Source organism: Cygnus atratus, chromosome 1 (genome assembly GCF_013377495.2).
Source record: "Cygnus atratus isolate AKBS03 ecotype Queensland, Australia chromosome 1, CAtr_DNAZoo_HiC_assembly, whole genome shotgun sequence".
Classification (NCBI taxonomy): domain Eukaryota; kingdom Metazoa; phylum Chordata; class Aves; order Anseriformes; family Anatidae; genus Cygnus; species Cygnus atratus.
The window spans coordinates 100,918,442-100,944,795 of record NC_066362.1 but is presented as its reverse complement, the minus strand read 5'-3'; the positions used below and the strand labels follow the sequence as shown (position 1 = coordinate 100,944,795).

Below are 26,354 nucleotides of genomic sequence, written 5' to 3'. Positions count from 1 at the left end.
CAATGTTGTCTCTGGTCCTCCTTTTGTTGTTAATATATGGCACAGAAACTATGAACTGCCTGAAGGATTATACAGAAAATACCCTTGCAGCTGGAAAAGTGCAGAGCCAGTGAGGTGTACAGCAAGAATTGTGCCCTTTTTATTTACTCTTTTCATTAATTACTTGAAAAAGTAACTTAAGAGAGCTTGTAAGACTGTAAGATGAGAGAAGCATATAGTAGATTTGCCATCTAGTCTAAACAGAAAAATGAGAAGGAAATGGGAATGAAAGTCTGGGGCAAATACCACAGAGTGAGGTTCGTGCTGATGCTAAGCAGCTAAATCCAGAGAAGTATTTAACTGAGGGATAAATCTAGACTAGAATGATGACAAAAGAGTTCTGTTAGGTGAAGCATTCAGCAGCCGCACACTATCTTTGTAGCATAATGTGAAATTAAGAAAAAAAAAACATTCTTATACTGAAGGTACCGCTTCCAAGCTCAGAGTTGGGTTCTTTTCCCAGGGACTCAAGTCTTAAATGTATGTGGAATAACTGATTTCATTCAGGACATTACATTTCAAGAAAAAAATATATAGTGACAATTTAGATGCCATTGTGGGGGGGAACAACACAACAACAAAAAACAATGAGAGTGAACACTAGGGGACTTTCAGGAGTGGAGGGAAAAAAAAACTAAAGGAGTTAAAACACAACTAAATATATGAACATAATTAACATAATTATGCAGATACACATACCAAAGGATGGATGAGAATCTATTCAGCAGGTAAACTGGGAGGAGATTAATTTCAAATAGAACACAAAAAGCAAAGATCTGCTAAGTCCTGATTGTGAAATACAGTATGCCTTATGCAGGTCAAGTGACACTGGTTAGCCCCTGAAAGAACCAGTGGAAAAGTGCAAATAAATATCTTCACAAGGAAATAAACATCTTTCATGTCTAGAACTTAGAATTCTCATATTATTAACAAAGTGCTACTGGATCTGGCCTAACGTTCTAAATCCCTGTAGGAAGAGGCAGATGACACAATAATACTGGAATTGCAGAGTTGTTCCTTTCCAGGGAAAAGGTATTTCCTTTTCCAATCAATTCCCCGAACTGTTATGAGAACACCAGGCTAAGAAGTGCTGATTTAAAAATAAACCATGAAACCAGAGTCTTGCTACTCATGGTAAGTGCATGTGCCACCCCAGCATCAGATTCCTCTTTGTGTCTTATCCTAACCTGCCGTTGTGAAACTGTACCAACTGTACCAGTTGTGTCTGCACATCACCAATACCAGGATAAAACTCACACACATCATCTGGTAAATGCTTTTCCAGTGCAACAGGAAATCTGTGTGCTAAACAAGAAGTTCCTGTCAATGTGATGCTGTCTATCATCAAATCTGTCACAATGGCCTGGGATTTGTCTCATGGTAGCCACAAGTACAAGCGAGGTTTTAACCCTGTATAGTGGAACAGATGATGTTCTTATCTTCTCGATGAGAAATAGTATATCATATATTTCTTATTGTGGGATGTTTCTCCAAGCCACCATGGATTCTTTTCAAGGCCCTCCATCAGACAATCTCATTGAGACCCACCCCTGTTCCTATGATCCTCTTTTCTCAGACGCAACTCCCCTGGAACCAGTCCCACAGAAATAAAACACTTCCACCAGCCAGGATGGCAAGACCACATTCTGTTTAATAACAACTCCATAAAGGACTGTACATGCTATTTTGAGCTACCTCCCCTATTTAATGTGGTTGCTGCCACATACAGGCATGGAGGTGTAGAGTGCCATATAGTTTCCTAAGTCTATATGTAGTGTGTGTACATGTATTTATGTGTTTGTACTTGCATGTATTTATATATAACTTTGTAGAAGTGTTATCTTAGAAGTCACATTATCAAAACATGCGAAGTATATTCAACAAAAATTTTCAGGCAAACATGTTTTGGAGCTGGAAGACCAAAGGCAAATCAGACTCATGTTAGTTATTAAGGGCTAGTGTGGGACAAGGTAGGGATGAAAGCTTACAATAGTGGACCCCTTTCTCTTTTTTGTTTTACTTCCATTCAATACTTTCACCCCAGACGTTAATGCACCTCTGTAAACACTAGCTTGAAAGAATACAGATAATCACCATGCAGCCTCCCCCTACAGAAAATGTGTATGGATTGGAGGGAAAGTCTTAAAATTGCTTTGCTGCAACCTCCACTGTCCCATACACTTATGATAAAGCAGTTTCAGACACTGAGAATACAACATTTGAAGCCCCAAACCTTAGTTACTTTTAAATGTGCTTCAGGAATCCATTCCCCACACCACTACTGAGATTCCCATCCACCACCCTGTATGTTTCAAATCCTCAGTCTGGACCCTCCCATATGTGAAAAAAGCTGAAACAAGATAAACCCTACTCTCTGTGAAATTACTTTTGAGTCCCAACTTTATAGCATAGGGATTCCCAGAGGCCTCCAATCATGCACAACATCCACAAATCAGAGAAGAGAAATTGAAGTCAAACAAGAATATATATCTGCAAAAGAGCTTTTGGCTTGCTACATTGCTCACACATGCAATATCTGAAAAGAAGGGAAGTCCATCTGTACTTGCTCCATGGAAGCTCAGCAGAGCTCTAGAAAAGGGTTCTTAACCTTCTGACCTCCAACAGGACTGGATTTCCATGTCCAATGAAAATGAATCCAGAAAGCTAATGAATCTGTACTAGACGTTTTTATCTAATTAAAAGTAAATCTTGGTGCACAATCTTGTTTCCGTAATGGAGAAAATCCTTTTTTGATGGTTTGTCTGACTAGGGTGGACATTTGTTCCCTTAGAGGAAAGCAGAAACAAGACTAGTACATTCAAAATGTCCCCAATCAAAGGAGATGAGGAAAATGCTCACTAACATTCTTTCCAAAGAACACTGCAACCCCTTTCTTCCTAGAAGACAGCAGCTACCATTCATCAGTAGGTAAATCCCTTAATGTCTGCAGAGAACATTCTCACTTGAACAAGTTTTCATAATTTTATGAAACAAGTCTCTACAGTTTTAGTAAATATAGTCTTTCACAGGGAGTCCTGGCCTGACTAAATTTTTCCTCTTCCAGCAATGTGTATCTGTACTGGCAAAAAACATAATTCCTTTTTCTATTGGTCTGTATTATATATGAGTAGACCTATGCTGACATTCATAGAGCTTCTTTTGATTGACAAGGAGAAGATTTCCACTTTGTTCCCTATGCAGGGGAAAAAACAAAGTACAAGTATGCAAATAGGCCCTAATGTTCTAGCACAGGTATTCTATGTCCATTCGACAACATAATAACCATTTGTCTTCATCCCTACCCCAGTCAACTCTTGGAGGCTCCAAGACACTTTCTGAGATGAGGTGAGACATCCCTCTGGCACAGATGTCCAGCTGCTCTCTTCTGTTCCTGTGCAGATTTACTACTATTTAGTGTGGGAAAAACCTGTGATATAGAAGAGGCACCTGACATTGACTTTACCACTTGCATTCATATTTGAGACTGTATTTTAATGACTATAGGCTGTGCTACATATACATTTAGTTCTAATAGGCACTACTCTACTAACATTTTTCCTATTTTTTTCCTTTCCCTGAGCCATGGCATAGCAACCTTTCCCCATGAAATTGCTATAGGGGAGAGGAATCAAAGCTCTGTATTGGAATGGATTTCTTTTTTCTTTCCATTCCTTTTCTCTCCCTTTGAAAAAAGTCAAAGTTAGTTTAAGGGAAATGCTAGATTGTTTAGAGTTATCTGAACAAGGAACAAGGAACTTCTATCCAGAAGAAATTATAAGGAAGAGTTTTAGACTGCAAGATAGTAGGGACTTAGGCAAACTGAATAGATTGATGTTGCACACATCAAAGTTACAATTAATAACCTTGCCCCGCCCGCTCTCCAAAATTCTTATAGGTGGATTTATTTCAGTTTGTTGCTCTTTCTAGGCAATTACCAATGCAACAGTAAAGGTAAACTGAGCCAAATTTAGATATTTTGCTTTTCTGCTAGAGACAAAATTCACATTAACTTTATTTGGACAATAAGTAAGTTCTTACCTTGATTATTTTTAATGGTTCCCCTGAAGAATTAAGCATGTGGTGAACCATTTTTCAAAGACAATGAAAAAGAAGCCAGCAGCTGGCCTAATTCAGGAAGGTCTCTTTCCTTTCACTCTGTCTGACAAAAAGTGTGGCCTAGAATAAGGACTGCCATGAGCTGTGCCAATCCTGGAGCTACAGCTTGTGTAGCAATTCTCTACCTGGTTCCCTTCTGCCTGGAGTCTGGCACAGAACTTCCTACTTCTGTTTTGTAAAAATAAACTTCAAGTTTTTCTTGATCTTTTTCCCAAGCCTCTCTCTCAACTTCTTCCCCTCACTGGCTACACTTCTTGCCATTGCACCAAACACACATAATTGTCTACGAGTTTGGCCTGTTACACCCTGCCTTGCCCCACCACCATACTTCACACCTGTCAAACAAAGAGAACAGTTTCCTTCTCTTCAATCATCTTCAGGCCTTCAACTAACTGTTGTTGCTGGACACAGTACATCATGCACAGACTCTGCCTAGGTATGAAAAGCCATTCTGAATCTCACACTAGATTGGAACTAGCTTAAAGACAGGGAGAAACCTCACCTCCAATATCTGTGCTTCAGTCCTCCACAAGGCTCTTCCTCTTACAATTACAGGAAAAGACTCATCAGTATCTTTAGCTGCTGTGGAGTGTAATCACTGGGTACATCAGTGATTTGTGCATATCAGTTTTATCAGTTTCAAGGGTATGTCAAGTTACTCGTGGCCTCCTGCCTGATTGCAAGGGATTATTTCAAAGGAGCCTGTGGAAGAGGAGGGAACCCAAAATCAGATTACAGCATACTAAAAATTCTAAGGAAAATGCTAGGGAAGGAGGATAGGGGGAGTATATCCTCTCAGGTTTCCCAGGTGGGTTTCTTTTTCTTTGACAGAAATTTCACAGTCAGCTTAAAGCAATTTAAGTTGCATCTGCAGCCAGAGAAACATCGTTCAACATGACCATCTGCACGTTTCACAGGACCTCAGTGATGCATGCCTCGCCATGTAAAAAATACAAGTTGCTGATCCACTGAAACTCTTATTTTGATAGGGGATGTGGTTAGTTTTCAATGGTGCCAGTTCCTGAGCAGCGAAATGAGTGTTAGTACTGGTGCTTCTTAGGCAGCAGAAGTATACAGCTGGTGATGAGGGAAGGGAGGAAGCATGACAGCTTCTTTTGTCAGCTTCAACTTATCACAGCGATGCCATTTCAAAGTGCACTTTCACAGTTTACCTAGCCTAATATAAAGGCCAGCTGCTGAGAATAATGCTCGCTCTCCCTCTGCTCACAGATGTTCCCTCTTCCTTATTTTAGAAAGGTATAAGCGACCTGGTTTGTTATGAGGTCAGCAGTGTGCTAGTATCTGTACAAGGACTGTGGGAGATGGGTACAGTTGGGGTAGAGGGCTACCTCCTTCACAACAGCTTCCCATTTTGATCAGTTTGGAGGTATGGTTAAATTCTGTTCTCTGCTGCAAGCTTATCATGAATGGTGATGTTAAAGTCTTAGAGAGGTAAGGGGGGGTGGGGGCAGAAGAGGGAAAGTGGAAGTGGGTGACTTGTCAGTGGCTTCACAGAAGTTGCTGATTTAGAGACACAGAAACTAAAGTAGCAGATTGACTTCTCAACCCCAAAGCCTAAGGTAATGGGGTTGAAAAAAATTCACAAGGCTTGTGAAGAAAGCCTAAAACTTATATAAAGAAGAACTTATGTAAGCTTCTCTTGTATGGTCCTTGACTTTGAGGTTTGGACTGCGCAAGCAAAATGATTCTCTGAGTCATTGTAATCCCAGGGCTCTGAAGGGAAGGATCCCACACTGTGAAACACAGCAGGGCCTGTAGATCTCATGTGAAAGATGAATAGGAAGGGTGCAACCCAGTATTCCCAAACGTGGTGGACTCTACTGGATTTTAGGCAGAAAAAATAAGATCTGCCCTCCCCCTAAGTCATACAACCACAGTGACAGAAGCACTAGCACTGTGTCATTCCTGACACCAGCACCGGAAAAAGAGCAAGGGGGACAATTAAACAATCACTTGATATTCATCAAATTACATAAATGGTCATACAGGAAAGAGTTACAGCTACTAGTAGATAAGCAGAGGCTCAAACCAATGACTTGGTGGTCCTAACATGCCACAGTTCCCTAGCCACTTTTTTTTTTTTTAATCAAAGCTTTTGTGATACAATGTTCATGTACCATTCAGCAATTCCCTAACTCACCCAGCTGCCCTCAACATTTGGGTAAGCTAGACACTAGGCCTTAGAGATGAAACATGCCCCTATCCTATGTTTAGTTTGCTATGAGGCAATCATTACCCATACATTATTAGGGCATACTCAAACTGCTGGCCCAAAGGTGCTGGCCCAGTGCTTGCTCCAAATCTTAACATATTATCTGCCAGGATTTTGCCAATCTTATTTCTCTATTCCTTCCTCCAGTCTAGTCTCTGGGTTTAAATGAAGTAGTATAACTGGCCAAAAATATGCAACCATGGGAAAAGGAAGATAGAATTTTCTTACAGTGGAATCTGAGTTTTCTTTCAATTAGGGTCACATGTTTAACCCTTCATTCATATTCACTATAATAACAGCAGCAGCTCCTGTTGAAGACAAAGGCTTTGAGGTGGTGGTAGGAAAGAAAAAAAAAAGAAAGAAAAAAAAAAAGAAAAGAAATTTTCTACCTTTGCTGCTTCAAGAAATATCCAAAAACTATGTAGTGCAGCTCTGGTCTAAAAAGGGCCTGTATAAACAAACAGTAGAGCTCAGTTTCTTAGTGACCCCAGATCAAGCATACTCAGCTTACCTCTCCTTATTTTCAGCCTCATGGGTTCAATTTGCACTCTGAGTATTTGGCTGGACTCCCTCCAATTCATTTACCCTTATCAGCATAAAGAACTGCAGGCCAAATTTTGCTCACAGAGCACCTGTGCCCTCCATATGCTTGAATAGGTGTAGCTATATAATAATGGCTTTTCTGGAAAATGCACAGTAGGTTGCAGGTCCCTCTCTCTGATACTGGATACACAGAAGCAGCAGGCTTGTTACCTAAGAAAAGGCCAGGTTATACAAACCATTTTCAAATTATATTCAAACTGCCTTTCCAGTCCAGCTCTGGATGCTCACTCAGGTTGCAACTGATTACGGGTAGGCCTGCTATCTCTAGTCAAGCTCCTTGCAACTGGAGAGGAAGATACATTTCTCTTTTGGATTGTGGACGAGGTCATGAAATTTTATTCACAGAAAGTCATGGTCTTTATGAAAAAGCTTTATAGAATTTAGAAAACTTTAAAGTTTTTACAGAGAGTAGTCTTGAAACCTGTCAGACTTCACAGAGAATGAGTCTATCTACAGGTTGCTAGAGATAAGGTTATGAAATTATAAAGCAGGGTATGATTCTCTATCCCGTTCCATAGAAAAATGGAAACTTGACAGGTTTTCCCCTGCTATTGAACTCCACAGAATTTTCTATACGTTCAATTTTTTATTTTTTTTTTCATTTTTTCCTGTGTAGATATTTCCCTCTCGCTCCCTTGCATGGAGAAAATGTACATCTTTTAGATGTTGATCAAACACCTTAGTAAGTGTACCACATGTCCACATTAAAAGAAAAAAGTCCTGGACAAGTTGGCCCTCTCACCTCAATCCTGTAAATAACACGGAAAGATCATTTGAAGCTATTCTGAAAGTTACCATAAACATCCAGATTGGTCCTGGAGAGGCACATGGGAACAAAACTGTGAGAAAAAAGCAATAAACCCAAATTTTCTCCCACAAAGAAACATACTAGACCATTCTGTTTCCCTGAAGGTTTTTAGAAAAAGAAATAATTAACAGTTGCTCATTTGTCACCTGATGAAGTGCCCTTGGCACTTGCCCTGTCACCTGTTCTGGTTCATGTCGTTTCATAGGCCCTGATCCATGACTAGGCTCAAGATAGTTCAGGAAAATGAACTAGCATTGATCCTGCAAAAACTGTAGATTCATCTTTATCAAGCATTGCTGCCCAGGAGAGGTTAGCACCTGAATGTGTAAACATTTGTACAAAGATATTGAAAGTTCATCATTCAGGAGAAGAGCTACCTCCTAAGACAGATGTAAGCAAGCACAAGGAAATGGGTAAAAAAAAAAAAAAGAAAAAAAAAGGTCACAAAAGTTTTTGTCTCTTACCTACACCAAATTATCAATCTTACTTTAATATCCAAAGGTCTTTTCCTTTAGAGGAGCAATGGAGAGGGAAGACAGATCCTCTTGACATGGTCTTGGCTAGAAAGACTTGGGAGTTCATAGAGGAGTTCCCTCTTCATGCAGCTGCCTGTGTAAGTGGGAGAAAGCTGAGTAGGGTAAAGTTCCACCTGAGAGGAGACAGTTTCAGGGTAAGGTAAATTTCTACCTTGAGAGAGGTTTTCAATTTCCTTTCAAAGTCCCTCCCCTGCAAAAAGAGGTCTGTAGAAACATGGTGAGCAATTGCAAGAGACTGAATTCCCACAAGTCAATGAACCATTGTTTTTTAACAAAACAAATGAACAAACCAAAAAAAAAAAAAAAAAAAGGAACCCATACAAATAGGAAAAAAACTCCTAAAATCAGCTTTTTCCACTCCTGAAAAAGAGATGGAATGTGAAAAGAAACAGATCAAGTGTTGAGCACTATTTACATTGCTTGGGGGCAGGAAAACAAAAGAAGTCAGGAATATAGTCAGGAAGAAGAAAGAAAGAGGAGGAAACATCCTCTCTAGCCTCTTTCCTCCATCTACATTTGGCACTGCAGAAGGAGTGGCAGAAATGGGAAAGGTGCAGTATTTCTGATACTGGAGTACAGGCTTTTACCACTATTAACTGCTTTTTTAGGAACACTTAACCAGCAATATAAAAAGTTTTTAAAAAAGCAACAACTGAAAATTCCACTGTAAACTGGATATCTGTGATCTCATAGTTGTACACACTATTCCTGGATCTGCTGCCTCCCCATGCTTCTGGCAAAGGAAAAGACAGAAGGATGCAGCAGCAGCACCAAGATGGACATGTTCTCAAGCCCTCTACAAGAGTCAGCTTTTTATGACTGTCTCCGTAGCTGAAAATGTTCTTTCCACTGGCATCCAGTGCTCAGTGCCAAAAGGACACACCACTCTTGCCAGCTCCTAGGAAGGTAGAAATGTCAAAGACAGAAACAAATAAATGAAAGACTAGAAAGAAAGAAACCAAAGCATGAGTATCTCAGAGCAGGGTTAGATTCGTATCTGCATCCATTCTTTCATGCCACAGTAGAGCCATGCCCACAGATCCACACCATCTGTACTGCAGCACAGTGCGTGCCCACGGAGCGCAGTCTGTATCCATTGAGCCAACGATTTCATATCAAGGTGCTACTGAGGATCTGGTTACACAGCAAATCCTTCATCTCAGTACAGTCTATACTGAATACAGCCTTATTCTCTGCATCAGCCATAATCACTATACTAGTGCAATCTATATTTGTAAAGCCATATCTTCATTTAAAACAGTCTATATTCATATATTCTACCAAAGGGCATCAAGTCCACAAAGCAACATCCATTTTGCCAGGATGGATTTTAGCCACATAGCCACTCCCTATATCAAGCCTGTCGTATCAGCCACATCCCCAGTACCAGAAGTTTGTATCCAGAGCCAAGACTTTGTATTTATAATATTTAAACATGATTTACCAATCCAGATCTCTCCAAGCACCTCACGTGCATTGCCCAGAGCAATGAAAATAGAAAATATATGTCCACACCAGAGGGAAAGGTCTTCATGTGTCAATCACTCTGAGATTTTCCTCTTGTTTAAAAAAATAATTAAATGTAGGAATGAAAGGTGTGTCTGCTTGGAAGTACAGGGAGCTGGAGAGAAGAATTCCTGTCATTTCATTCCCTGCCACCCATCTCTTTGTTCAGCATTGATGAAAATTTCACAGAAAGCATCAGTTGTTTGTTTCTCCCTCTTCCTCATCAAAGGATTGAACCCCAGAGGAGGTGACATCTGAGACTTTGCGGCTCAGTGCAGCATGTTCCAGCTCCTCTCGAGGAGACAGAGATTCCAGGTCCCGGCATACTACATCATCCTCCTCTGGAGAGGGCTTCTTGTTTAGGAGAGGAGCCTTCTCCAGCTGTGGGTGCCCTTCGTCCTCAACATGGTCCTCCATGTAGGTGCTGGACTCAGCCCCATCCCCACCCTGAGCAGTCTGCAGGGGCCACACATGGACCAGCCCTGTGCTCTGGATGAAGTTTTGCTCCTGCTGCTGTGGCTGCAGCTGTTGCTGCTGGAGAAGACTGCTCTGAATCATAATACTTTCCTGAAGGTTTGTCTGGGACTCATCAAAATTCTGTCCTAGGTAGGAGCCAGTTGCTGGGGAAGCGATGAGGGACTGGTCACTGGTCTCCCAGGCATCAGATGAACCTAAGCAATACATGCCCTGGGAGACATACGAATGAGGCCAGCTATCATACTGTGTCTGGGCCATATGCTCTGCAGGAAAAGGAAGGAAACAACAGACAGTTAGACACTGTAATCCAAGCTGGTTCATTCAGATAGCTTGGATATCTGTACATGGTACTGTATTGGACAGGGTTGATAAATCCTTTAGAGGAGAGGAGGGTGAAGAGGAGAGGCAGTTCTAGGCAGTAGGCATATGAACATGACCATACCCACAAGCAACTGCAAGAGCTAGTGGCTCTCCACAGTTGTGCCCAAAAAGCCATAGGAACTGGGCTTTGGAGCCTCTCTGTTAATGTCAGATTCCTTGGAGTGCAAATAGGTGATGCCTCCGCTAGATTCCAACCCTGGAATTTGACACTGCAGAATAAAACAGGGCAAATGGAAGTACAGTGACATGACACCAAGAGCAGAAAAGGGGTCTTTCAAGATTAGCAAGAGGTGCTGGAGCTCACCTTGGCTCTCCATTAGCTCCTGATAGTTCTCAGAGTAGTTGCCTGCTGGATTCTCCTGATTTGAGTTTACACTCACATCCTCACCATCCATAGAGGACCAGGCCATGAGAGTCGCCTCTGATATAGCAAATTGCTCCATCACTCCTGTGCCAAAAGAGACATGGAGGGGGAGCAGTGATGCATGAATGCCTCCACCTCTCACCACCCTCTTAAATCTCATCTGTTGGTCCCTCTGTCCCACTATGCCCCAAACTCAGCAATGCCCATCACCCATAGTTGGCCCTTGCTGTCTACACTTTGCATTCCATTGACAATACTCCAACCACAGTCTCTCATCTCCTTCTGCCATCTGAACTACCCAGAGACATTCCTGAGTGTGTTTTTGAGGATCCTGCACGTTGGTATCCCAGTGATTCTGCTCTGGGGCATCCCAACCAACCCAATTCACATGCAAAAAAGTCAGAGCTACCTGCAAGGAATCGGGCCTCCTTTTCACCGTCACTCAGGTCTGAGTAGGCATCAGCATCTTTGCGTGCTGTCTCATGCGTGTGCTGCTGCTGCTGGCTGTTACCTTTACCCCAGCCTTGCCATTCAATCATGTGAGCCACACGGCCTTGGCCCATAGCCGTTGGCTTTGTGACATGGTCCTTCATGCTGCGGGATATCCCTAAGGGGCCAGACATTAGAAAACAAGGAGGGGCTATTACACAGCTCCAAGGTTGTTTGCCTCTCTGTTTACCTCTCTTGGAAGTGGGGTTTCTCCCCTCCTTTCCTGACAGGGTTCAGGCCTTGGGTTGGGTGTCTCCCACCTTTCACTGTATCCCTCTCCAGGAGAGTTTCTCCATCTTTTCTTGGACTGGTTCTCAGGAGGGGGAAAAAGAGGAAACCCCAAATATGAAAGACCATTTCCTTCCTTGCCTAGAATCCATTTGGGACAGAGTTGGGCATGAGTGATGAAACCTGGAAGTGAACAAACTAAGAAATAGAAAATGGGGTTAAACCCAAGACAGTTTGAGGGGAAACAATTGAGGATGTCTGAGCTGGGGTGCATGGTGAGAAGCAAAATCTGTTTCTTTGAAAGTGCAAAAGCTAAGAGATTTCTATATCTCTAACCACGGTGGTAGAGGCTGCTCTAAGGCCAAGAAAAGGCATGAGTCAGAAGGGAGCAGTTGGGAAAGCAACAGGGAGCTATAAGAAGAGGCCTTGAAGGCTTGTGGAGAGAAGCTGCCAAGGATAAACCCAGGTTTTAAGGACCTCACCAGAGAAAGATGATTTAGCCAAAGCCCCAATCCCATAAGCATTGGAGTTGCGTTTCAGCTTGGGGAGGATGGAGGTCGTATCTTCCATGGAGAGCTGAAAAGAGAGAGAATATGAAGAAATACATAGGGGAAGGTGAAAAGAAAGTGAATGGAAGTAAGAAATCAGTTTAAGAATTCCAGAAGGTAGAGGGAAGATGAAGAGCAGAAGCAAGCAATAAGAAAGGGCAAAAGAGGAGATGAAAAAATTAGAGGCTATTTAACCAATATTTGATAGTGCATAGCTGTGGGACTGAGTGAGGCAAGGTCAGTGGCAGAGACAGAAGTAGGCTGTGAGAGGCCTCCCTTTGGCTGCTGCCAGTCCTCTATGGACATGCTGCACTGTTCTTGCTCTTTGTCAGAGAGGCAAGGCATGGCTGATGGACAATCAGGGAGCTTACAGTGAGGAGCTGACAATGTGATAGGCAAGACATACCAATATGCATCACACTACAGATATTATTTTATATGTTGCTTCAGGTGTTCATTTCCTCTCATATTTTACATGGTCTTAAAATGAACATGACTCTATCAGTGGTGCATCCTGTTTCATTCAAGCACCTACAACTACTAGTAAAGAAATGAGGTCAATTCCAGTAAATTTCACTCTATTCTCTTTCTTCATCCTCAGTCCCTGAATAACAAGGACAGGCAGCAGTCACAAACAAAATAAAACACAGTCTCTCAAGATGAATTCATCAGGCTTCTTTGAAGATGCCAGGCATTGCATTTGAGGCTAAATTTTCATAACGGCTAAAGAAGCATTGCTTTTGCTCTTCATTTCAGCCTCTAAAAATCAAGTCCACCATGTTCATACTCAGCATTCAAACACAAAGATACTCAAAAGTAGTGACCATGACAGTGGAAATTTTAAAACCTGATTTGAAGCAACCATTTGGTCATAGGTATAGACCTCATGAAAGCTGAGAGGAGCAATAACCAGGAAGTCAAATAATTGGAGGCAAAGACAAGCATTGATATCAAACTGCATATAATCCCAGTCAATTGCCAAGCTAAGAGAGATGAGTTTCTCTGAAAACTGAGTGTAAATGTAGTGAGCGAGGCATCCTGTAACTTTGCAGCCAGGAATGAGTGTGTGTGACACATAAGCTGAAGCTATCAGAAAGCAGGGAAGAACAATAAAAAAGGTAAGGTGTAGCTGAGAACACAGCTTGTTCCATTGTGCACTTCCTTTGATGATGAAGCTGGTTAAAGAATGTCAGTCTGTGCCCCCACTGGTCATTCTTGCCTGGGCACTGCTGTTCAGTATCTGCCCATTTGTTTCAAAACAGCCTGGGGACTCTGCTATGAGCCACCTCATGAAAATGACCTAGAACAGAAAGCATCTGCAGGAGGTCTCTGCCACTCCGAGGCTGAACAGCTATGGCAGGAAGGCAAGAATGAATAGGAAGAGAAGGAAATTCATGAGCCAGCATTGACACCAAAGATACACAGATTTACACGGAGGAAGAGAAAGAGACACATTGAGAAAGGATTCAGATTACATTGAGATGGATTCAGAATGGGCTAGAAAATGGGAAATTGCAAGTAAGAAAACTATTTTCTACTATCTTCAAGGAAACATGATCGTGTGTGTACCTTGCTTTCAGGTAGACAGAAGTGCAATGAGAAAAAAAATGGTAAAGTTCTTCTAGTGAGTTGCTGTATGCTGTGTAATTTTCCTGCTCAATGTGTTTCTTTAAGCAAAAGAGCCCAACTAAAACATCCCAAGCCATAAGTGCCACAATGAATGAGATGTCAGTAGTAAGGGTTGGTGTACTGGGTTTATGTGGCAAGGGTTTGGTAGCAGAGGTGTTACAGGGGTGGCATCTGTAAGAAGAGCCCAGAAGCTGCCCCATGTTAGATAACAGACAGATCTAGCCAGCTCTGAAAGGGACTTGCTGCTGGCCAGAGCTGAGCCAATCAGCAATGCTAGTTGCGCCTCTGGGAGAGCATATTTAAGAAAGGGGAAAAAACTGCTGTGCAACAGCAGCTGGGAGAGAGAGGAATGAGAAACAGCCTTGCAGACACCAAGGTCAGTGGAGAAGGAGGGGGAGGAGGTGCTCCAGGTGCCGTGGCAGAAGTTCTCCTGCAGCCCATGGAGGAGCCCCTGGCGGAGCAGGTGGGTATGGCCTGGAGGAGGCTGCAGCCCATGGAGAGTCCCCACAGGAGCAGGCCCGGGGCTGGAGGTGCAGCCCGTGAAGAGGAACCTATGCAGGAGCAGGGGGTCTGGGGGGAGCTGCCGCCCATGGGGGACCCGTGTTGGAGCACTCTGCTCCTGAAGGACTTCTCCCAATGGTACAGACCCATATGGGAGCAGTTCTTGAAGAGCTGAAGCCTGTGGGATGCCCACATAGAGGATCGTATCTCATGGGAGGGACCACACACTGGAGCAAGGGAAAAGAGTGACCACGAAGGAGTGTCAGAGATTAAGTGTCATGGACTGACCGCAGGCCCCATTCCCTGTTCCTCTACACCACTCAGGGGGAGGAGGTAGAAGAGGGTCAGTGGGAGTGGGTGGGAAGCTGTTTTCAGTTTGTCTTTAGTTTATCACTGTTCTAGTCTGCTAGTGATATGCAATAAGTTATATTAATCTCCCTGTGTTGAGTTTGTTTTGCCAGTGACAGTAATCGGTGAGCAATTTGCCTGTACTTATTTCAATCCTAGAGCCCTTTTCTATTGTATTTTCTCCCCTTCTTCTTTTGAGGAGGGGGAGTAAGAGAGCAGTTGTGGTGGAGTTCAGCTGCTCAGCAGGGTAAAAACACCACAGTTGGTTAAAAATGCAAATCCCTTTGATATTCAGTGACCCAAGTGCTCTCAAATCACAGAGAACCAGAAAATGACACCCATTTAAAAAGTATCTGAAATTTGAAATTGCTTACAACTGCCAAAAACATGGCCTCTAATCCTACCTTTCAAAATGTATAAAACTATCAACGCTAATTTATGGGAAGATACTTTTTAATCCTCTCAACCAGAAAGAATAGTTTGGTAGCACTAATAGAAATTATTCCCTTTTCAGGATACTGTTTTTGTGTTAGCGGAAAAAAAAAATCATGGCATAGTTGTTAAGAGCAACAAAGAACATATGTTATTAAAATATTTGTTTGTTTCTTCTTCCACTTGTTAGCTAAAGTTAAGTTATGCTGACCATCTTCCTCAGGGGACAGTAAAAAATGCTTTTACTTCTGTATGTAGCTGAAAATGATAAGATACATTTCTTCCAAAGTGCTGGAAAAGATCAAAGACTACTGAGTTTCTTAAACTTGCTGGATATACTTCTTCTTTATCTAACAGTGCCCAGAAATATCACAAAGAAAATATCAGGAATGATACACATTTATCCCAGAGGGATAAATGCAACTTAAAAGCCACCTGCAGATCTAAATACCTTGCGAGACAGTAAAGCCACAGAAGCAAACCAAAATCCATCAGCATCCTCTGAATCTTAGACAATGCCCAGAATTTCAGTGGCAGTGAAGACTTTCATGTTTCCATTCTGATTGCCACTATATCTAATAACAGACAAACCCTGGGCTTTCTATGACTAGAATATGAACAGTAGTGTGGTGCATACTCACATTGATACCATCCCAGGAGAAATCTGTCCGTGTTTGCTAAAGAAACCAAAAATGGACATGATGTTAGTGTAACGAACAAGTTGCAAACAGCTATGCATCTCTCCAGTAGTTTGCCATAATCAACAGCCACTACTCTAGCTGATAGATTTAAAAAAACTTGTCTTTCGAGCTGGCTTATTCCCTGTTGTTGACTGTGGTGACTGTAGGTACCACGGTATGTGGAAGTATGCAAGTAAATATGACGATAAAAAAGTATGAGAGGGAGAAATACAAACACCTTTAAGATTCCCCTTCTAACAGCTTTTGTTTGCTAAATACTGCAGCTGGCATCTCTGTATGGGAGGTGCATCCCTCTGAGGCTAACACAAGGAGGAGCTACACTACCTATTTTTACTGTATGATAGCAAGTTACAGAATGATTTTCTTCCAAAATTATTTTTGCTTGTAGTCTTTCAGTTTGTCCGCTCTGACCCACTTTCCCTTTGCAAACCAGATCCCTTGCCCATACCAGTCATTACAGCAACAATTCATAGTGCACTTCCTTCAGCTGGGAGGACTCACATCTCAACATCTTGGTTTGGGGATGTGAACGCTCAGGAAAATTTAGATGAATTGTTTACAGCTATGGTAATTTACATAAATCAAAATGTTTCATGAGGTATGGTTTACACTCATTGGCTTTAAGATCTGTATTTGATTTTAACTGAGTTTTCCATACAAGGTTAGGCTCCACTATTTCTGTCATGATTTTGTGAAACTCCAAGTTTCTTAGAGTTACATTCCAAGCCAGCAAAGTGTACAAAGGAAATAAAGTATAAAAAGGAAATAAAATACCTATACATTAGTACTTTGTAAGATTAGGCAAATTGTATGTTATTTGCAAACATTATTTGTGATTTCCCAAATGTTATTTGTTGATATTTTTATTAACCAGGACTGCATATTCTGAACCTTACAGAGCTGAAAATTCAGGTATCTAAACTGCGATAATTCAGAGCAGCAAATGAATCAGCCCTTGACTAAACAGTAAATCAATTGGCAGTGAGTTACTAGTGAATGCATTCCTAAAAATCAAAATGGAGACAAATGTTTCTTCAGAAGATTGTATGGCTATACTGCAGAAGCTGGGACAGACATAGTGCTGGATATTTCACTGAATCCATTATTCAAGGAATGCAGACCTACAGGCTTGTCATAACTGCCACAGTCTTATTCATGTTCTGTTCTGCCTCTGTTGTGAGTGGTTAAAAACATTTTTACGTGCAAACTCTTACTCACTCTGGATATTCTAAAGAGTGACTCAGCTCTACTCTACACAAGCCAAACTGCACAGATATGGAGGTCTGATCCTTGGGTGCACACTGACATCCTAGTCCCCTCCCAGATGATGCCCCAGTGATAAACAACATTCATTTCTAAACTCAGAAAGAATCAAATCTTTCTGATCCCCCTGGATAAGTGTGTCTGGGACAAGCACTCACCTCAGTGGAAGGACGGTGGAAGCTGCTGCCATGCAGTGAACTGGTGCTGTCCATATTGATTTGGTCCACATCTTTCAGTCCTTTCCAGTCTACTGCAATCACCTCATTTCCTGCAGGAACATATCTAGTCAGGCTTCCAAATGCCACTGACTTAAATGTGTTTTAAGAGTCTTAAAAGCCAAGTCAGCTTAGCATACAGGAGAATCACTGACTTTAAGGCCATAATGGCCTTAAACCAAACCTGATTTTTATCAAACCATCTGTACATCATTAACTATTACATTTCACAAGGATATCTCCATATGAAGACCAGTCATTTGTGTTGCTCTCAAGCAGAATGTATGCTTGGCTAAAGCATAGCTTCCCAGAAGAAAAGAATCTAGTCATGATGTGTGACAGAAATAACCAATTCTTTTGATATCCTGTTCCAATATTAAGCCATCATTACTTAAAAAGGCATTTCTCCTTTTTAATTTGAAATGGTTTGGCTTCAGCTTAGAGGTGCTGGTCCTTGCTTTGCCTTTCTCAGAAAGATTAAAGAGCTTTTTAATACCTGCTGTTATATTTCAGAACAGTTATTCATACATTTGACTTTCTTCTTGACGTATCAAATAGACTGAGATCTTTAGGCTTCTTACTGTATAGCATTTTTCCATCCCCCTTAATAAATTGTTTATTATTTTAAAAGACATCTAAATTTTTTTAGTTCTTCAAAATGCAGACATGAAACCATGCATAGTAATACAGGACTCCTCTCACCCATTCTGCTAATAAAGGTAAAAATGACTGGCTGCTCCTCATCACATTAACCCATTGTGCCATAACCTTGCAGTAGACTCTCATGTTCAGCTATTTGTTCACTGAGATCCCTATGCATTCAGCACAGTTTTCTGGGATTGCCACCCATCCAAAAGCAGAATCTGTGCTGTTTGATTTTAGATGCATTTCAATACAACTTAAAGGATTAAATAAAAATAAATGTTAATAATGTAAAATAGGAATTATAAAAATGAAAGAATAAATATAAAAAAATAAAATGATTAATACTAAATTTTAATATAAGTGAAACTAAATGCAAACTTCATATAGCCAAGTATCAAGACTGTTCTGTATGACCTCTCTGTCCATATAGCTATTTACTGTGCCTTCAATCCTTGTTCCATCCTCAAACTCTATTAAAAAATATTTTATTCCTGCATCCATGTCATGGAGGAGAAGGTTATACTGTGCTTAAAACAGCCTTTTGCAATCTAGCAAGAAACAGAGCTTCAATAATGATCATCAATTCCTGGATCAATTGTGCAATCTCTAGTCTATTTAAAATATATATTACTGAATGTGAATGGTGCTATTTTCATTAGCGTTTTGCTTTTTATTCGCTCTTTGTGGCAAATTTGTTTGCCACAGACATATGAAAACTCTGTTGCTTTTTCCAGCAGCTCTGGCACATTTACACTGGTTTATCACTACCTGGGTAGAGATTTTCTGACAGGCAAGAGTATTGTGCAATCCTCTGCCCTACGCAGGCCTGTAGGAGGCATGTAGGCATTTATGGGTGGGAAGCCTGAGGCATTCATCAGCTAGAATTCAAAATGCAAATAAGTTAATTTGGTCTCTTAAAAAAAGCTAAGCTTGGTAAGTCAAAAAACAGCAGAAAGCAAATATTATCTGATTTAGTGTCCACCACACCTTCATACCTCATCACTTTCTGCTGTGTAAGAAAATTTCGTTCTCAAAGGATCAAGTCATACTTTCTCCTTCACACATAAAATAAGTTTCTGTTCATCGGGATAATTGTAACTGAGTGCTTTAATAGCATTCCCCATGTGCTTCTGATTGGCTGAGTAAAACAGAAGCTATTCAGGGAACTTAAAAAAAAAAAAAACAAATTCCCATACTGTCTGCTACAAAGCCGAGCATTAGAGGTCAGACATAGCCAGATTTCAGGAGGTAGCAGGATTTGGCATTAATGAACATGACAAAGACTACCTTTCAAGGTTGTGATCATCTTGACTGATTTTCCTAACAAGTACATGCATGTATTTGTCTTTACTGAGCTCCATTATTTACTTCTAATTGTGATTACTATTAACCATGATCAATTCATGAGCTAGAAATATACAGCTGAAATTGTTTTCAATTCTGATCAGATCATTCAGCTTCTATCCACAGTCACCCTCCCTCCTTTGCAGGGTATAATGTCACATTATCTGATACAAGCTTATCTGCACACCCACAAAGAAGCACAGAGAGACAATGGCAGAAGGGTGGGATCCAAATAGTACCTTGGCAGGCTGCTCCCAGGCACAGAACAGGAACCATCATGCCACCATCATCCCATTAAGGTCATGTCTCCACACACCCAGAGGCTCATAGGGTGACAACGGCAGGTGGCAACCCAAATTATGCACTCACAGGAAGGGGCACCCTGTCTGGACCCCTCCCAAGGTTCATTGCATAGAGAGCCTTAGCCCCACGGTTCAGAAACAGTGCCCATGAAGATGAGGCTGGGGAAGAGGTTCTCTAGAGCAACTTTGAAACTGAGGGAGGTGTTCATATGCCATGGGATATGGGACCTATTATCGGATGTAGGAGAAGAGCATTTAGGGATTGCAGTGGATTTATGGGATGTTTAGGGGTAGAACCAATGGCAGGGAAAGCGTGGGATCGAAGTGGCTTGGGGAGGAATATGAGAAAAATAGAGAAAGGGATAAAAGGGGCTGGTGGCATGTAATCGGGTTGCTTATCAGTATGCTTGTCTAGCCATGCCCTGCACTTGTTCTGTGCAGTCTGCCCTATCTTCTTGTTAAATTCTAACTATTTTCTGGCATGCAGGATGCTCTTTTCCATGTGCATGGATTACATTCCATGTAATGGAGGTCTAAATACTGGGAACTGGAGAGAATGGAGACTGAAATCCAGTGGAGCAAGTGAGAGTGTGTGAAAGAGTATGTGATCATTACTGAAAGTGAAAATGGACTAGCTGGCGAGTAGGTGAAATGACCTCAGTGCCAGGTATGTCCAATGTGCACCTGAGAGTGAGACCACAGGATAAGCTGGATACTGGTATTGGCTACTGTGTGTCACAAAGCTCTGCGTGCATGTGCTTGTGTGTATGTATCTGTAAGTGAGGAGTCTGTACCAACAACTGGAGTGGGGCTGTGGCCTCAGGGCTTGTACATCCAGGTGCCAGCAACTGGGGAGACCAGGATCCAGGGGCAGCTACTGAGCAGACTGAGCATCCCAGCTACAGGAAGGATCCAAGTTGCACATCGTGGATCTCCATGCTGACCAACCAGAGATGGGAACAGGATGAGGATGCTTATGCAGTCTGTATGATTGCTGAGTATGTTCCTGTGGTGATTTGCATGGTTGGACATACGCATATATGTATATGTAGGTATGTATGTTGTGTATGCATGTTTGTGTGTATGCCTACTCAGCCTTGCTACTCACTGCACCTGGTGGCACAGAGCTACAGCAGCCTTGCCACCACTGGGCTACTGGATTCATCTCTGCTCATGGGCTTCAAGTGCCCATTTATAAGGGCACTTGAAGTTGTGCACGAGCTTCCCAGCAGATCTGGAGGTATCTCCACTCAGGCCTTGGCAGGTCCCCAAGGCCAAGCTGCCAAAACTTCCTCTAAATCCTGGTGTGCAATGCCTGTATGGGACAGTTACCTCACTTTCTCTGGCTGGGGAGTACAGCGGCAACTAGCTCACCCCAAGCAATCAGTTCTTGTATCGCTACATAAAGTTTTGACGCATCATTGCTACCTTCTACGCAAGCTTTTATTATGCTTTGGCCTTCCTATTTGGCAGCAGTTTCATTTCTTTCTGTTTTGTTTTGTGGCAGACAGCACTACTCCCTGTGAGACTGAGCAATCTTGAATTTGTCAAAGCAAGAGAGGGTGCTCTGGTGTGTGCTTGGATTCAAGTGAGAGGGGCAAGGCCATAGTGGCCCACTCATGGGCTGCTCATTCCTAATGTGGCTGAAGAGCTATTAGGTTTGGCATTACAATCAAAGCTAGAAATATCTCTAGCAAAGGAAAGTGTCTGTTAGAGCCTTGAAAAGCCTAGCTGTCAGTCCCAGGTGCATCAGCTATAAGTTTTGCTGTTGGCTTAGAATAAATGTATTTGATCTCCCTTGAGCTGGGAAAGGGTAGAGGGTAGAAGTTGGTGGAGGGCAAGAAAGGGGCACCGCAAGGAAGTGCAAATCTGGAGAGGGCACATAAAGGAAGGAGTGGAGGGGCTGAATGTCATCAGGGTGAGCCAAGGAATCAACAGACGTCAGTGGAAGGTTGAAAGTGGAGTTAGGTGTAGGAGTGGGTGCCTACCTCTGCTTATTGGGATTCGGTTGCCTCTTCTTGTAGAGGCAGCTCCTGCTCCTTCACTCCATCAGTAACTCTCTGTCACACTAGAAGAGGAGAGCTGAGGCATTCCTGCTGCAGAGCTAATATAGACTGATGCTGGAGAGGCAGAAGAGGTGCTACCACTCCAAAGCAGAAGGCAGAAGTACAGAAGCCTTCATTACAGGCTTCAACAGCAGTGCCATGGCTGTTTTATCTCCATTTATTCTAAGTTTCATTCCTGTACTCTCAGTTGTTTCTGAGCATAGTGCTGTGACACTACTGTAAGTCTACACATCCTGGCACACAGAGCAAAACAGGCTGCAGCACTGTTTTGAAAATACTCTGCAAGGACCCCTCTGACACAGAAAAAGAGAGAGACCAACCTCAGGCAGACAGGTGCTCAGTACAGGCAACTCGACAGTCCCAAAGTTTGGCAAAAGATATTCCATTTTTGATCTCAATACTGGTAGCACACTGATAGTTTCCATTTTTGTACAGTGTGTATAGAAAAAACACAGAGGACTTTAGTTTTTCCTTGCACTTTTAAAAGTTGTCGCTTTTTTGTTTTGTTTTGTTTTTAACATCATAAATTCCATCTTTGCCATGAAAGACTCAGTAGATGACTGAAGAATAAGTAGGAAGCTAAACATAAGAAGCAGTAAAATAAAACCAACACAGTTGAAATACATAAATATACTAAGTGACACTGTTTACAGATCAAAGTTGCTTTGTATTTTTAACACAAATTTAATTTAAAAAAATCTAACAGACGCATATCAAGAAAGATGTATCCATCACAAGTGAAGAAATGTTTCTACTCTAGCCCTCTCAGCCTTTGCGGGAAAGATACTATCCCTCTGCTCTTTACAGTACTGCTTAAGTAAAAATAAAGATTTAATTTTAAGTCGTTTAATTTTAAGACGTTAAGACGTTTTTAAATAATAAATATGAAAAACATTTTAAAAGGAAAAAAATAGATGAGGGAAAGAGAATACCAAGACCCCTCCCCCCCTTTTTTTAAGCATGGTAACTACGGACTCAGAAATTAGAAAATGTATTTTCTAAAATTCACAAGCAATATGAAATAGCAACGATTTTTAAGAATGCACTGGAAAACTCCAAGAATCCATCTGGATGACTGTATCCCACCTTGCTGATGTAATATTAATACATTTTTTTTCTTATTTTAGAGCCCACTTTCATGAATACTTCGACTTCTCATGGAGACATAAAATGTCTTAGTTGGACATATTTTCAATTTCTTTTCATTTCTGTGATCGTAGGAAATTCATCTGGTTTTGAATTACTTATCTATTGTAATGTTAACAAGTCTATTCTCTTTGGGTTTCCTTTTGCAATTTCTCAATTCTATTACCACTGTGCATTCATTGACAGTGTATTTGATATTTGTGCCTGTATTTTGTTCATTTAACAAGGTACTTGCTTGAATAGTGCACCTGCATCTATGCAGAAGCCTTTAATAATCTATTTTGTTGCAACTTCTGTGTTGGATGCTCAAAATCTCTAATTTGTCTTCTATGTTTTGTTTTGCACTGAATAGAACAATATAGCTTTAGAGTCCTAAATTCTCTTTTGTTTTTGTTTTTTTTCCAATGCAATGCTGGTGCAGATACACACTATATACTAAACATATATTTGTGTCAATCGCTTTCAGATGTGTTGTCAATTAACATAAGAAGAAACATATTAATTATACAATGAGTTTCCAGCGCTGTTATTATCCACTGTTAGCAAACCATCTTCTGTTTTTCAAGTTCTACTTTGTGGAGAGAACATAAACATTATCATTCGATATTGGTAGGCAACTTTAATGTTGGTAAACACCAATATTTAGAGTAAATGGTTCAATTATTTCTTTCCACTCCTTTCTTTACCCTGAATGACTAAGAAAGCAACAAATGTAATTGCAGTAATTATGATCAGTATTTAAATTGTACTTTCCCCAATATCAATTTTGGAGGAGCTGTTAACTCCCTTGAGGGTAGAGAGACCTTGCAGAGAGATCTTGATGAATTAGAGGGATGGGCAGTAACCGACAATATGAAGTTTAACAACAGCATGTTCTGGATTCTGCACATGGGACTCAGCAACCCTGGATATATGTACAGACTGGGAGACAAGAGGCTGGGGAGCAGCCCCACAGAAAGGGACCAGGAGGGTTTGATCAATGGCAAGTTGAATATGAGTCAACAGTGTGCCCTGGCAGCCAAAAGGGCCAACTGTATGCTGGGCTGCATCAAAAATGGCATTGCTAGCTGGTTGAGGGAAGTCACTGTCACGCTGTAGTCTGCACTGGTGCAGCCTCACCTCGAGTACCATGTGCAGTTTTGGGTGCCACAATATGATACATAAAACTATTAGAGAGTGTCCAAAGGAGGGCTATGAAGTTGGAGAAGGGTCTGGAGGGCAAGACGTATGAGGAGCGGCTGAAGTCACTTGGTTTGTTCAGCCTACACAAGAGGAGACTGAGGGGCGACCTCATGGTGGCCTACAGCTTTCCTCATGAAGGGAGCGGAGGGGCAGGCAGCAATCTCTTCTCTGTGGTGACCAGCAACAGGACCAGAGGGAATGGCAAGAAACTGCAACAGGCTGGGTATCAGGAAAAGTTTCTTCACTGAGAGGGTGGTTGGACACTGGAACAGGCTCCCCTGGGAAGTGGTCACAGCAGCAAGCCTGTCGGAGTTCAAAAATCATTTGGTCAATGCTCTCAGACATATGGTTTGATTTTTGGGTGGTCCTGTGTGGAGCCAGGAGCTGGACTCAATGATCCTGGTGGGTCCCTTCCAACTCAAGATATTCTATGATTCTATGAATTTTTGTGATACTCGTGGAAGTGTAGTATCTTTGTCTAATAGAACATCTTCATGTCCTGTCAAACGTGGTTGAAATGAAAGAAGTGGAAGCTACTGGGAAGTACTGACAGATGGACAGATAGCGTATCACAAAACCCTTTTTCTTCCCTGTGTGCTTTACAGAAAGCCATTGAAAGCTAGCCGAAAGGGCAACATCGAGGAAAGGAATAAGCCTCTGTGCCAAGTGAAGTGTCCCTGAGCTGAACCTCAGATGAAAGCATTCGGATTCTCCCAGGTAAAGCTCAGAAATCAAACTGAGTTATTTGCACAACTGTATGAGCAGGGATAAGGAAACAGAAAGTGGTTAGCTGTTGTTGGCTTTTTCAGAATGTAGATAGCAACTGAACCACTTGTGGAAGGTGAATATTAAAATGCCTGTTTTCATGGATGAGAGAGGGTTGAGCAGTGTAGTGCTCTTCAAAGCATCTTGGTCTCCACAAAACAGATGTCTCAAAAATTTTTGATCAAAAATGAAAACACCTACAGTTCTGAGATGTCTGTAGGATTAGGCATCAGACAGGCAGTTCTTCAGAATCTTTGCTTTGAATTTGGGTAACCTACATTATTTCCCAGACCATTCTGACTCTTTCTGCAGGTAGGTCTCTTTTTAGAGCTGTTTAGGAAATAGAATTAAGGACCAAAGCTCCAAGACCAACATTTTCCTTCTTGACTGGAAGCATTTTCAAACCATTTCTAAAGGTTACTGTACACCATGTCCTTGCAACTAAAAAGAGCTGAACACTGAGACTAATGTTACACACAGATAGCTCTGTTCTGAGAAGCAGTCATGTCATTTAAGCTAAGGAGATATTGCAAAATGGAACACATCCAATTAACACAACAACAACAAAAAAATCTCAAAGACCTGTCTCATTTGCAGAACAAGTATCAGCCAGCATGAACAGCAGCGATGGATTTATCCTCATTCTTCAGTGCTTCTCTGAAGTGCAGAGAATGTGTCCCCAGGGGCCTCATTCAGCACAGTAAGTATGAAAACGTCAATACGAACAAAGGTAACAGCCTTTTTTTCTTCTTTCTTTTTTTTTGGTGGGCCTATAGCCAACATTGCAGCAGGCAATTTCATATCTTGCTCTCCCTATGTATTTAAATTTTAATCTCTTTGGCCAGCATGTCACATGAGCACTGAGCACTGTTTTAGAGAATAAGAATATCATTAGTTGTGACATCTATGTTCTGTAGCTTCATCTCTACCAGTGAGGAAGAAGGACCATCCCTGCTGCTCACCGGGAGTCAACTAGCAGTTTGCAATGCACCTTTCTCCCTGCACTCTGGAGCAGGAAGAGAAAGAAAGGTATCACTACCACCTCAGGTTCTGCAACACACAGAAGGACTTGGAGAAGGGACAGCACAGAACCTTTCCACTACCCAACTGTCCCCTTTACCCTTTTCTTCCCGCACCCTGATGTTACCATATTACATATGAAAAACACATATATGTGAGCCCCCCTACCCTTTCTTTTCCCATAGGCTCTCCCATTCACACCATACCCCTCCCCAGGCTCTCTTTTCCTCCTCAGCACCCCTGTGCATTCTTTGTGTTCTGTTTTTCTGCTTCTGCCTGTCTCCAGGACAGCCCTGATCCATGCCCTGCCCTCCAGCACTACCTGTGGAGCCCAGGCCTTTTCCCCTTGCATAGTCCACTCCTCTCTTCCCAACTTCCAGCCTTTCTGCACCTTTCTGGACCCTTTCCCAAATATTATTACAAACACCCAGATACCAAACCCCATTGCCCTGCCTGCGTGGAGAAGA

General features: G+C 41.8%; 1 protein-coding gene across 1 annotated transcript in view; it reads right to left on the bottom strand.

The window, feature by feature from the left end:
- Positions 1-9,423: 9,423 nt before the first annotated feature.
- Positions 9,424-26,354, bottom strand: part of FAM131B (family with sequence similarity 131 member B) — a 29,651-nt gene continuing 12,720 nt past the window's right edge. The window contains exons 2-7 of the mRNA XM_050713105.1: positions 17,361-17,470; positions 15,880-15,915; positions 12,263-12,356; positions 11,473-11,670; positions 11,004-11,147; positions 9,424-10,581 (exon numbers count right to left, since the gene is read on the bottom strand). Coding sequence (XP_050569062.1) covers positions 10,037-10,581; positions 11,004-11,147; positions 11,473-11,670; positions 12,263-12,356; positions 15,880-15,915; positions 17,361-17,470 — 1,127 coding nt within the window. The 3' untranslated portion in view covers positions 9,424-10,036. The remainder of the gene's footprint in view (positions 10,582-11,003; positions 11,148-11,472; positions 11,671-12,262; positions 12,357-15,879; positions 15,916-17,360; positions 17,471-26,354) is intronic.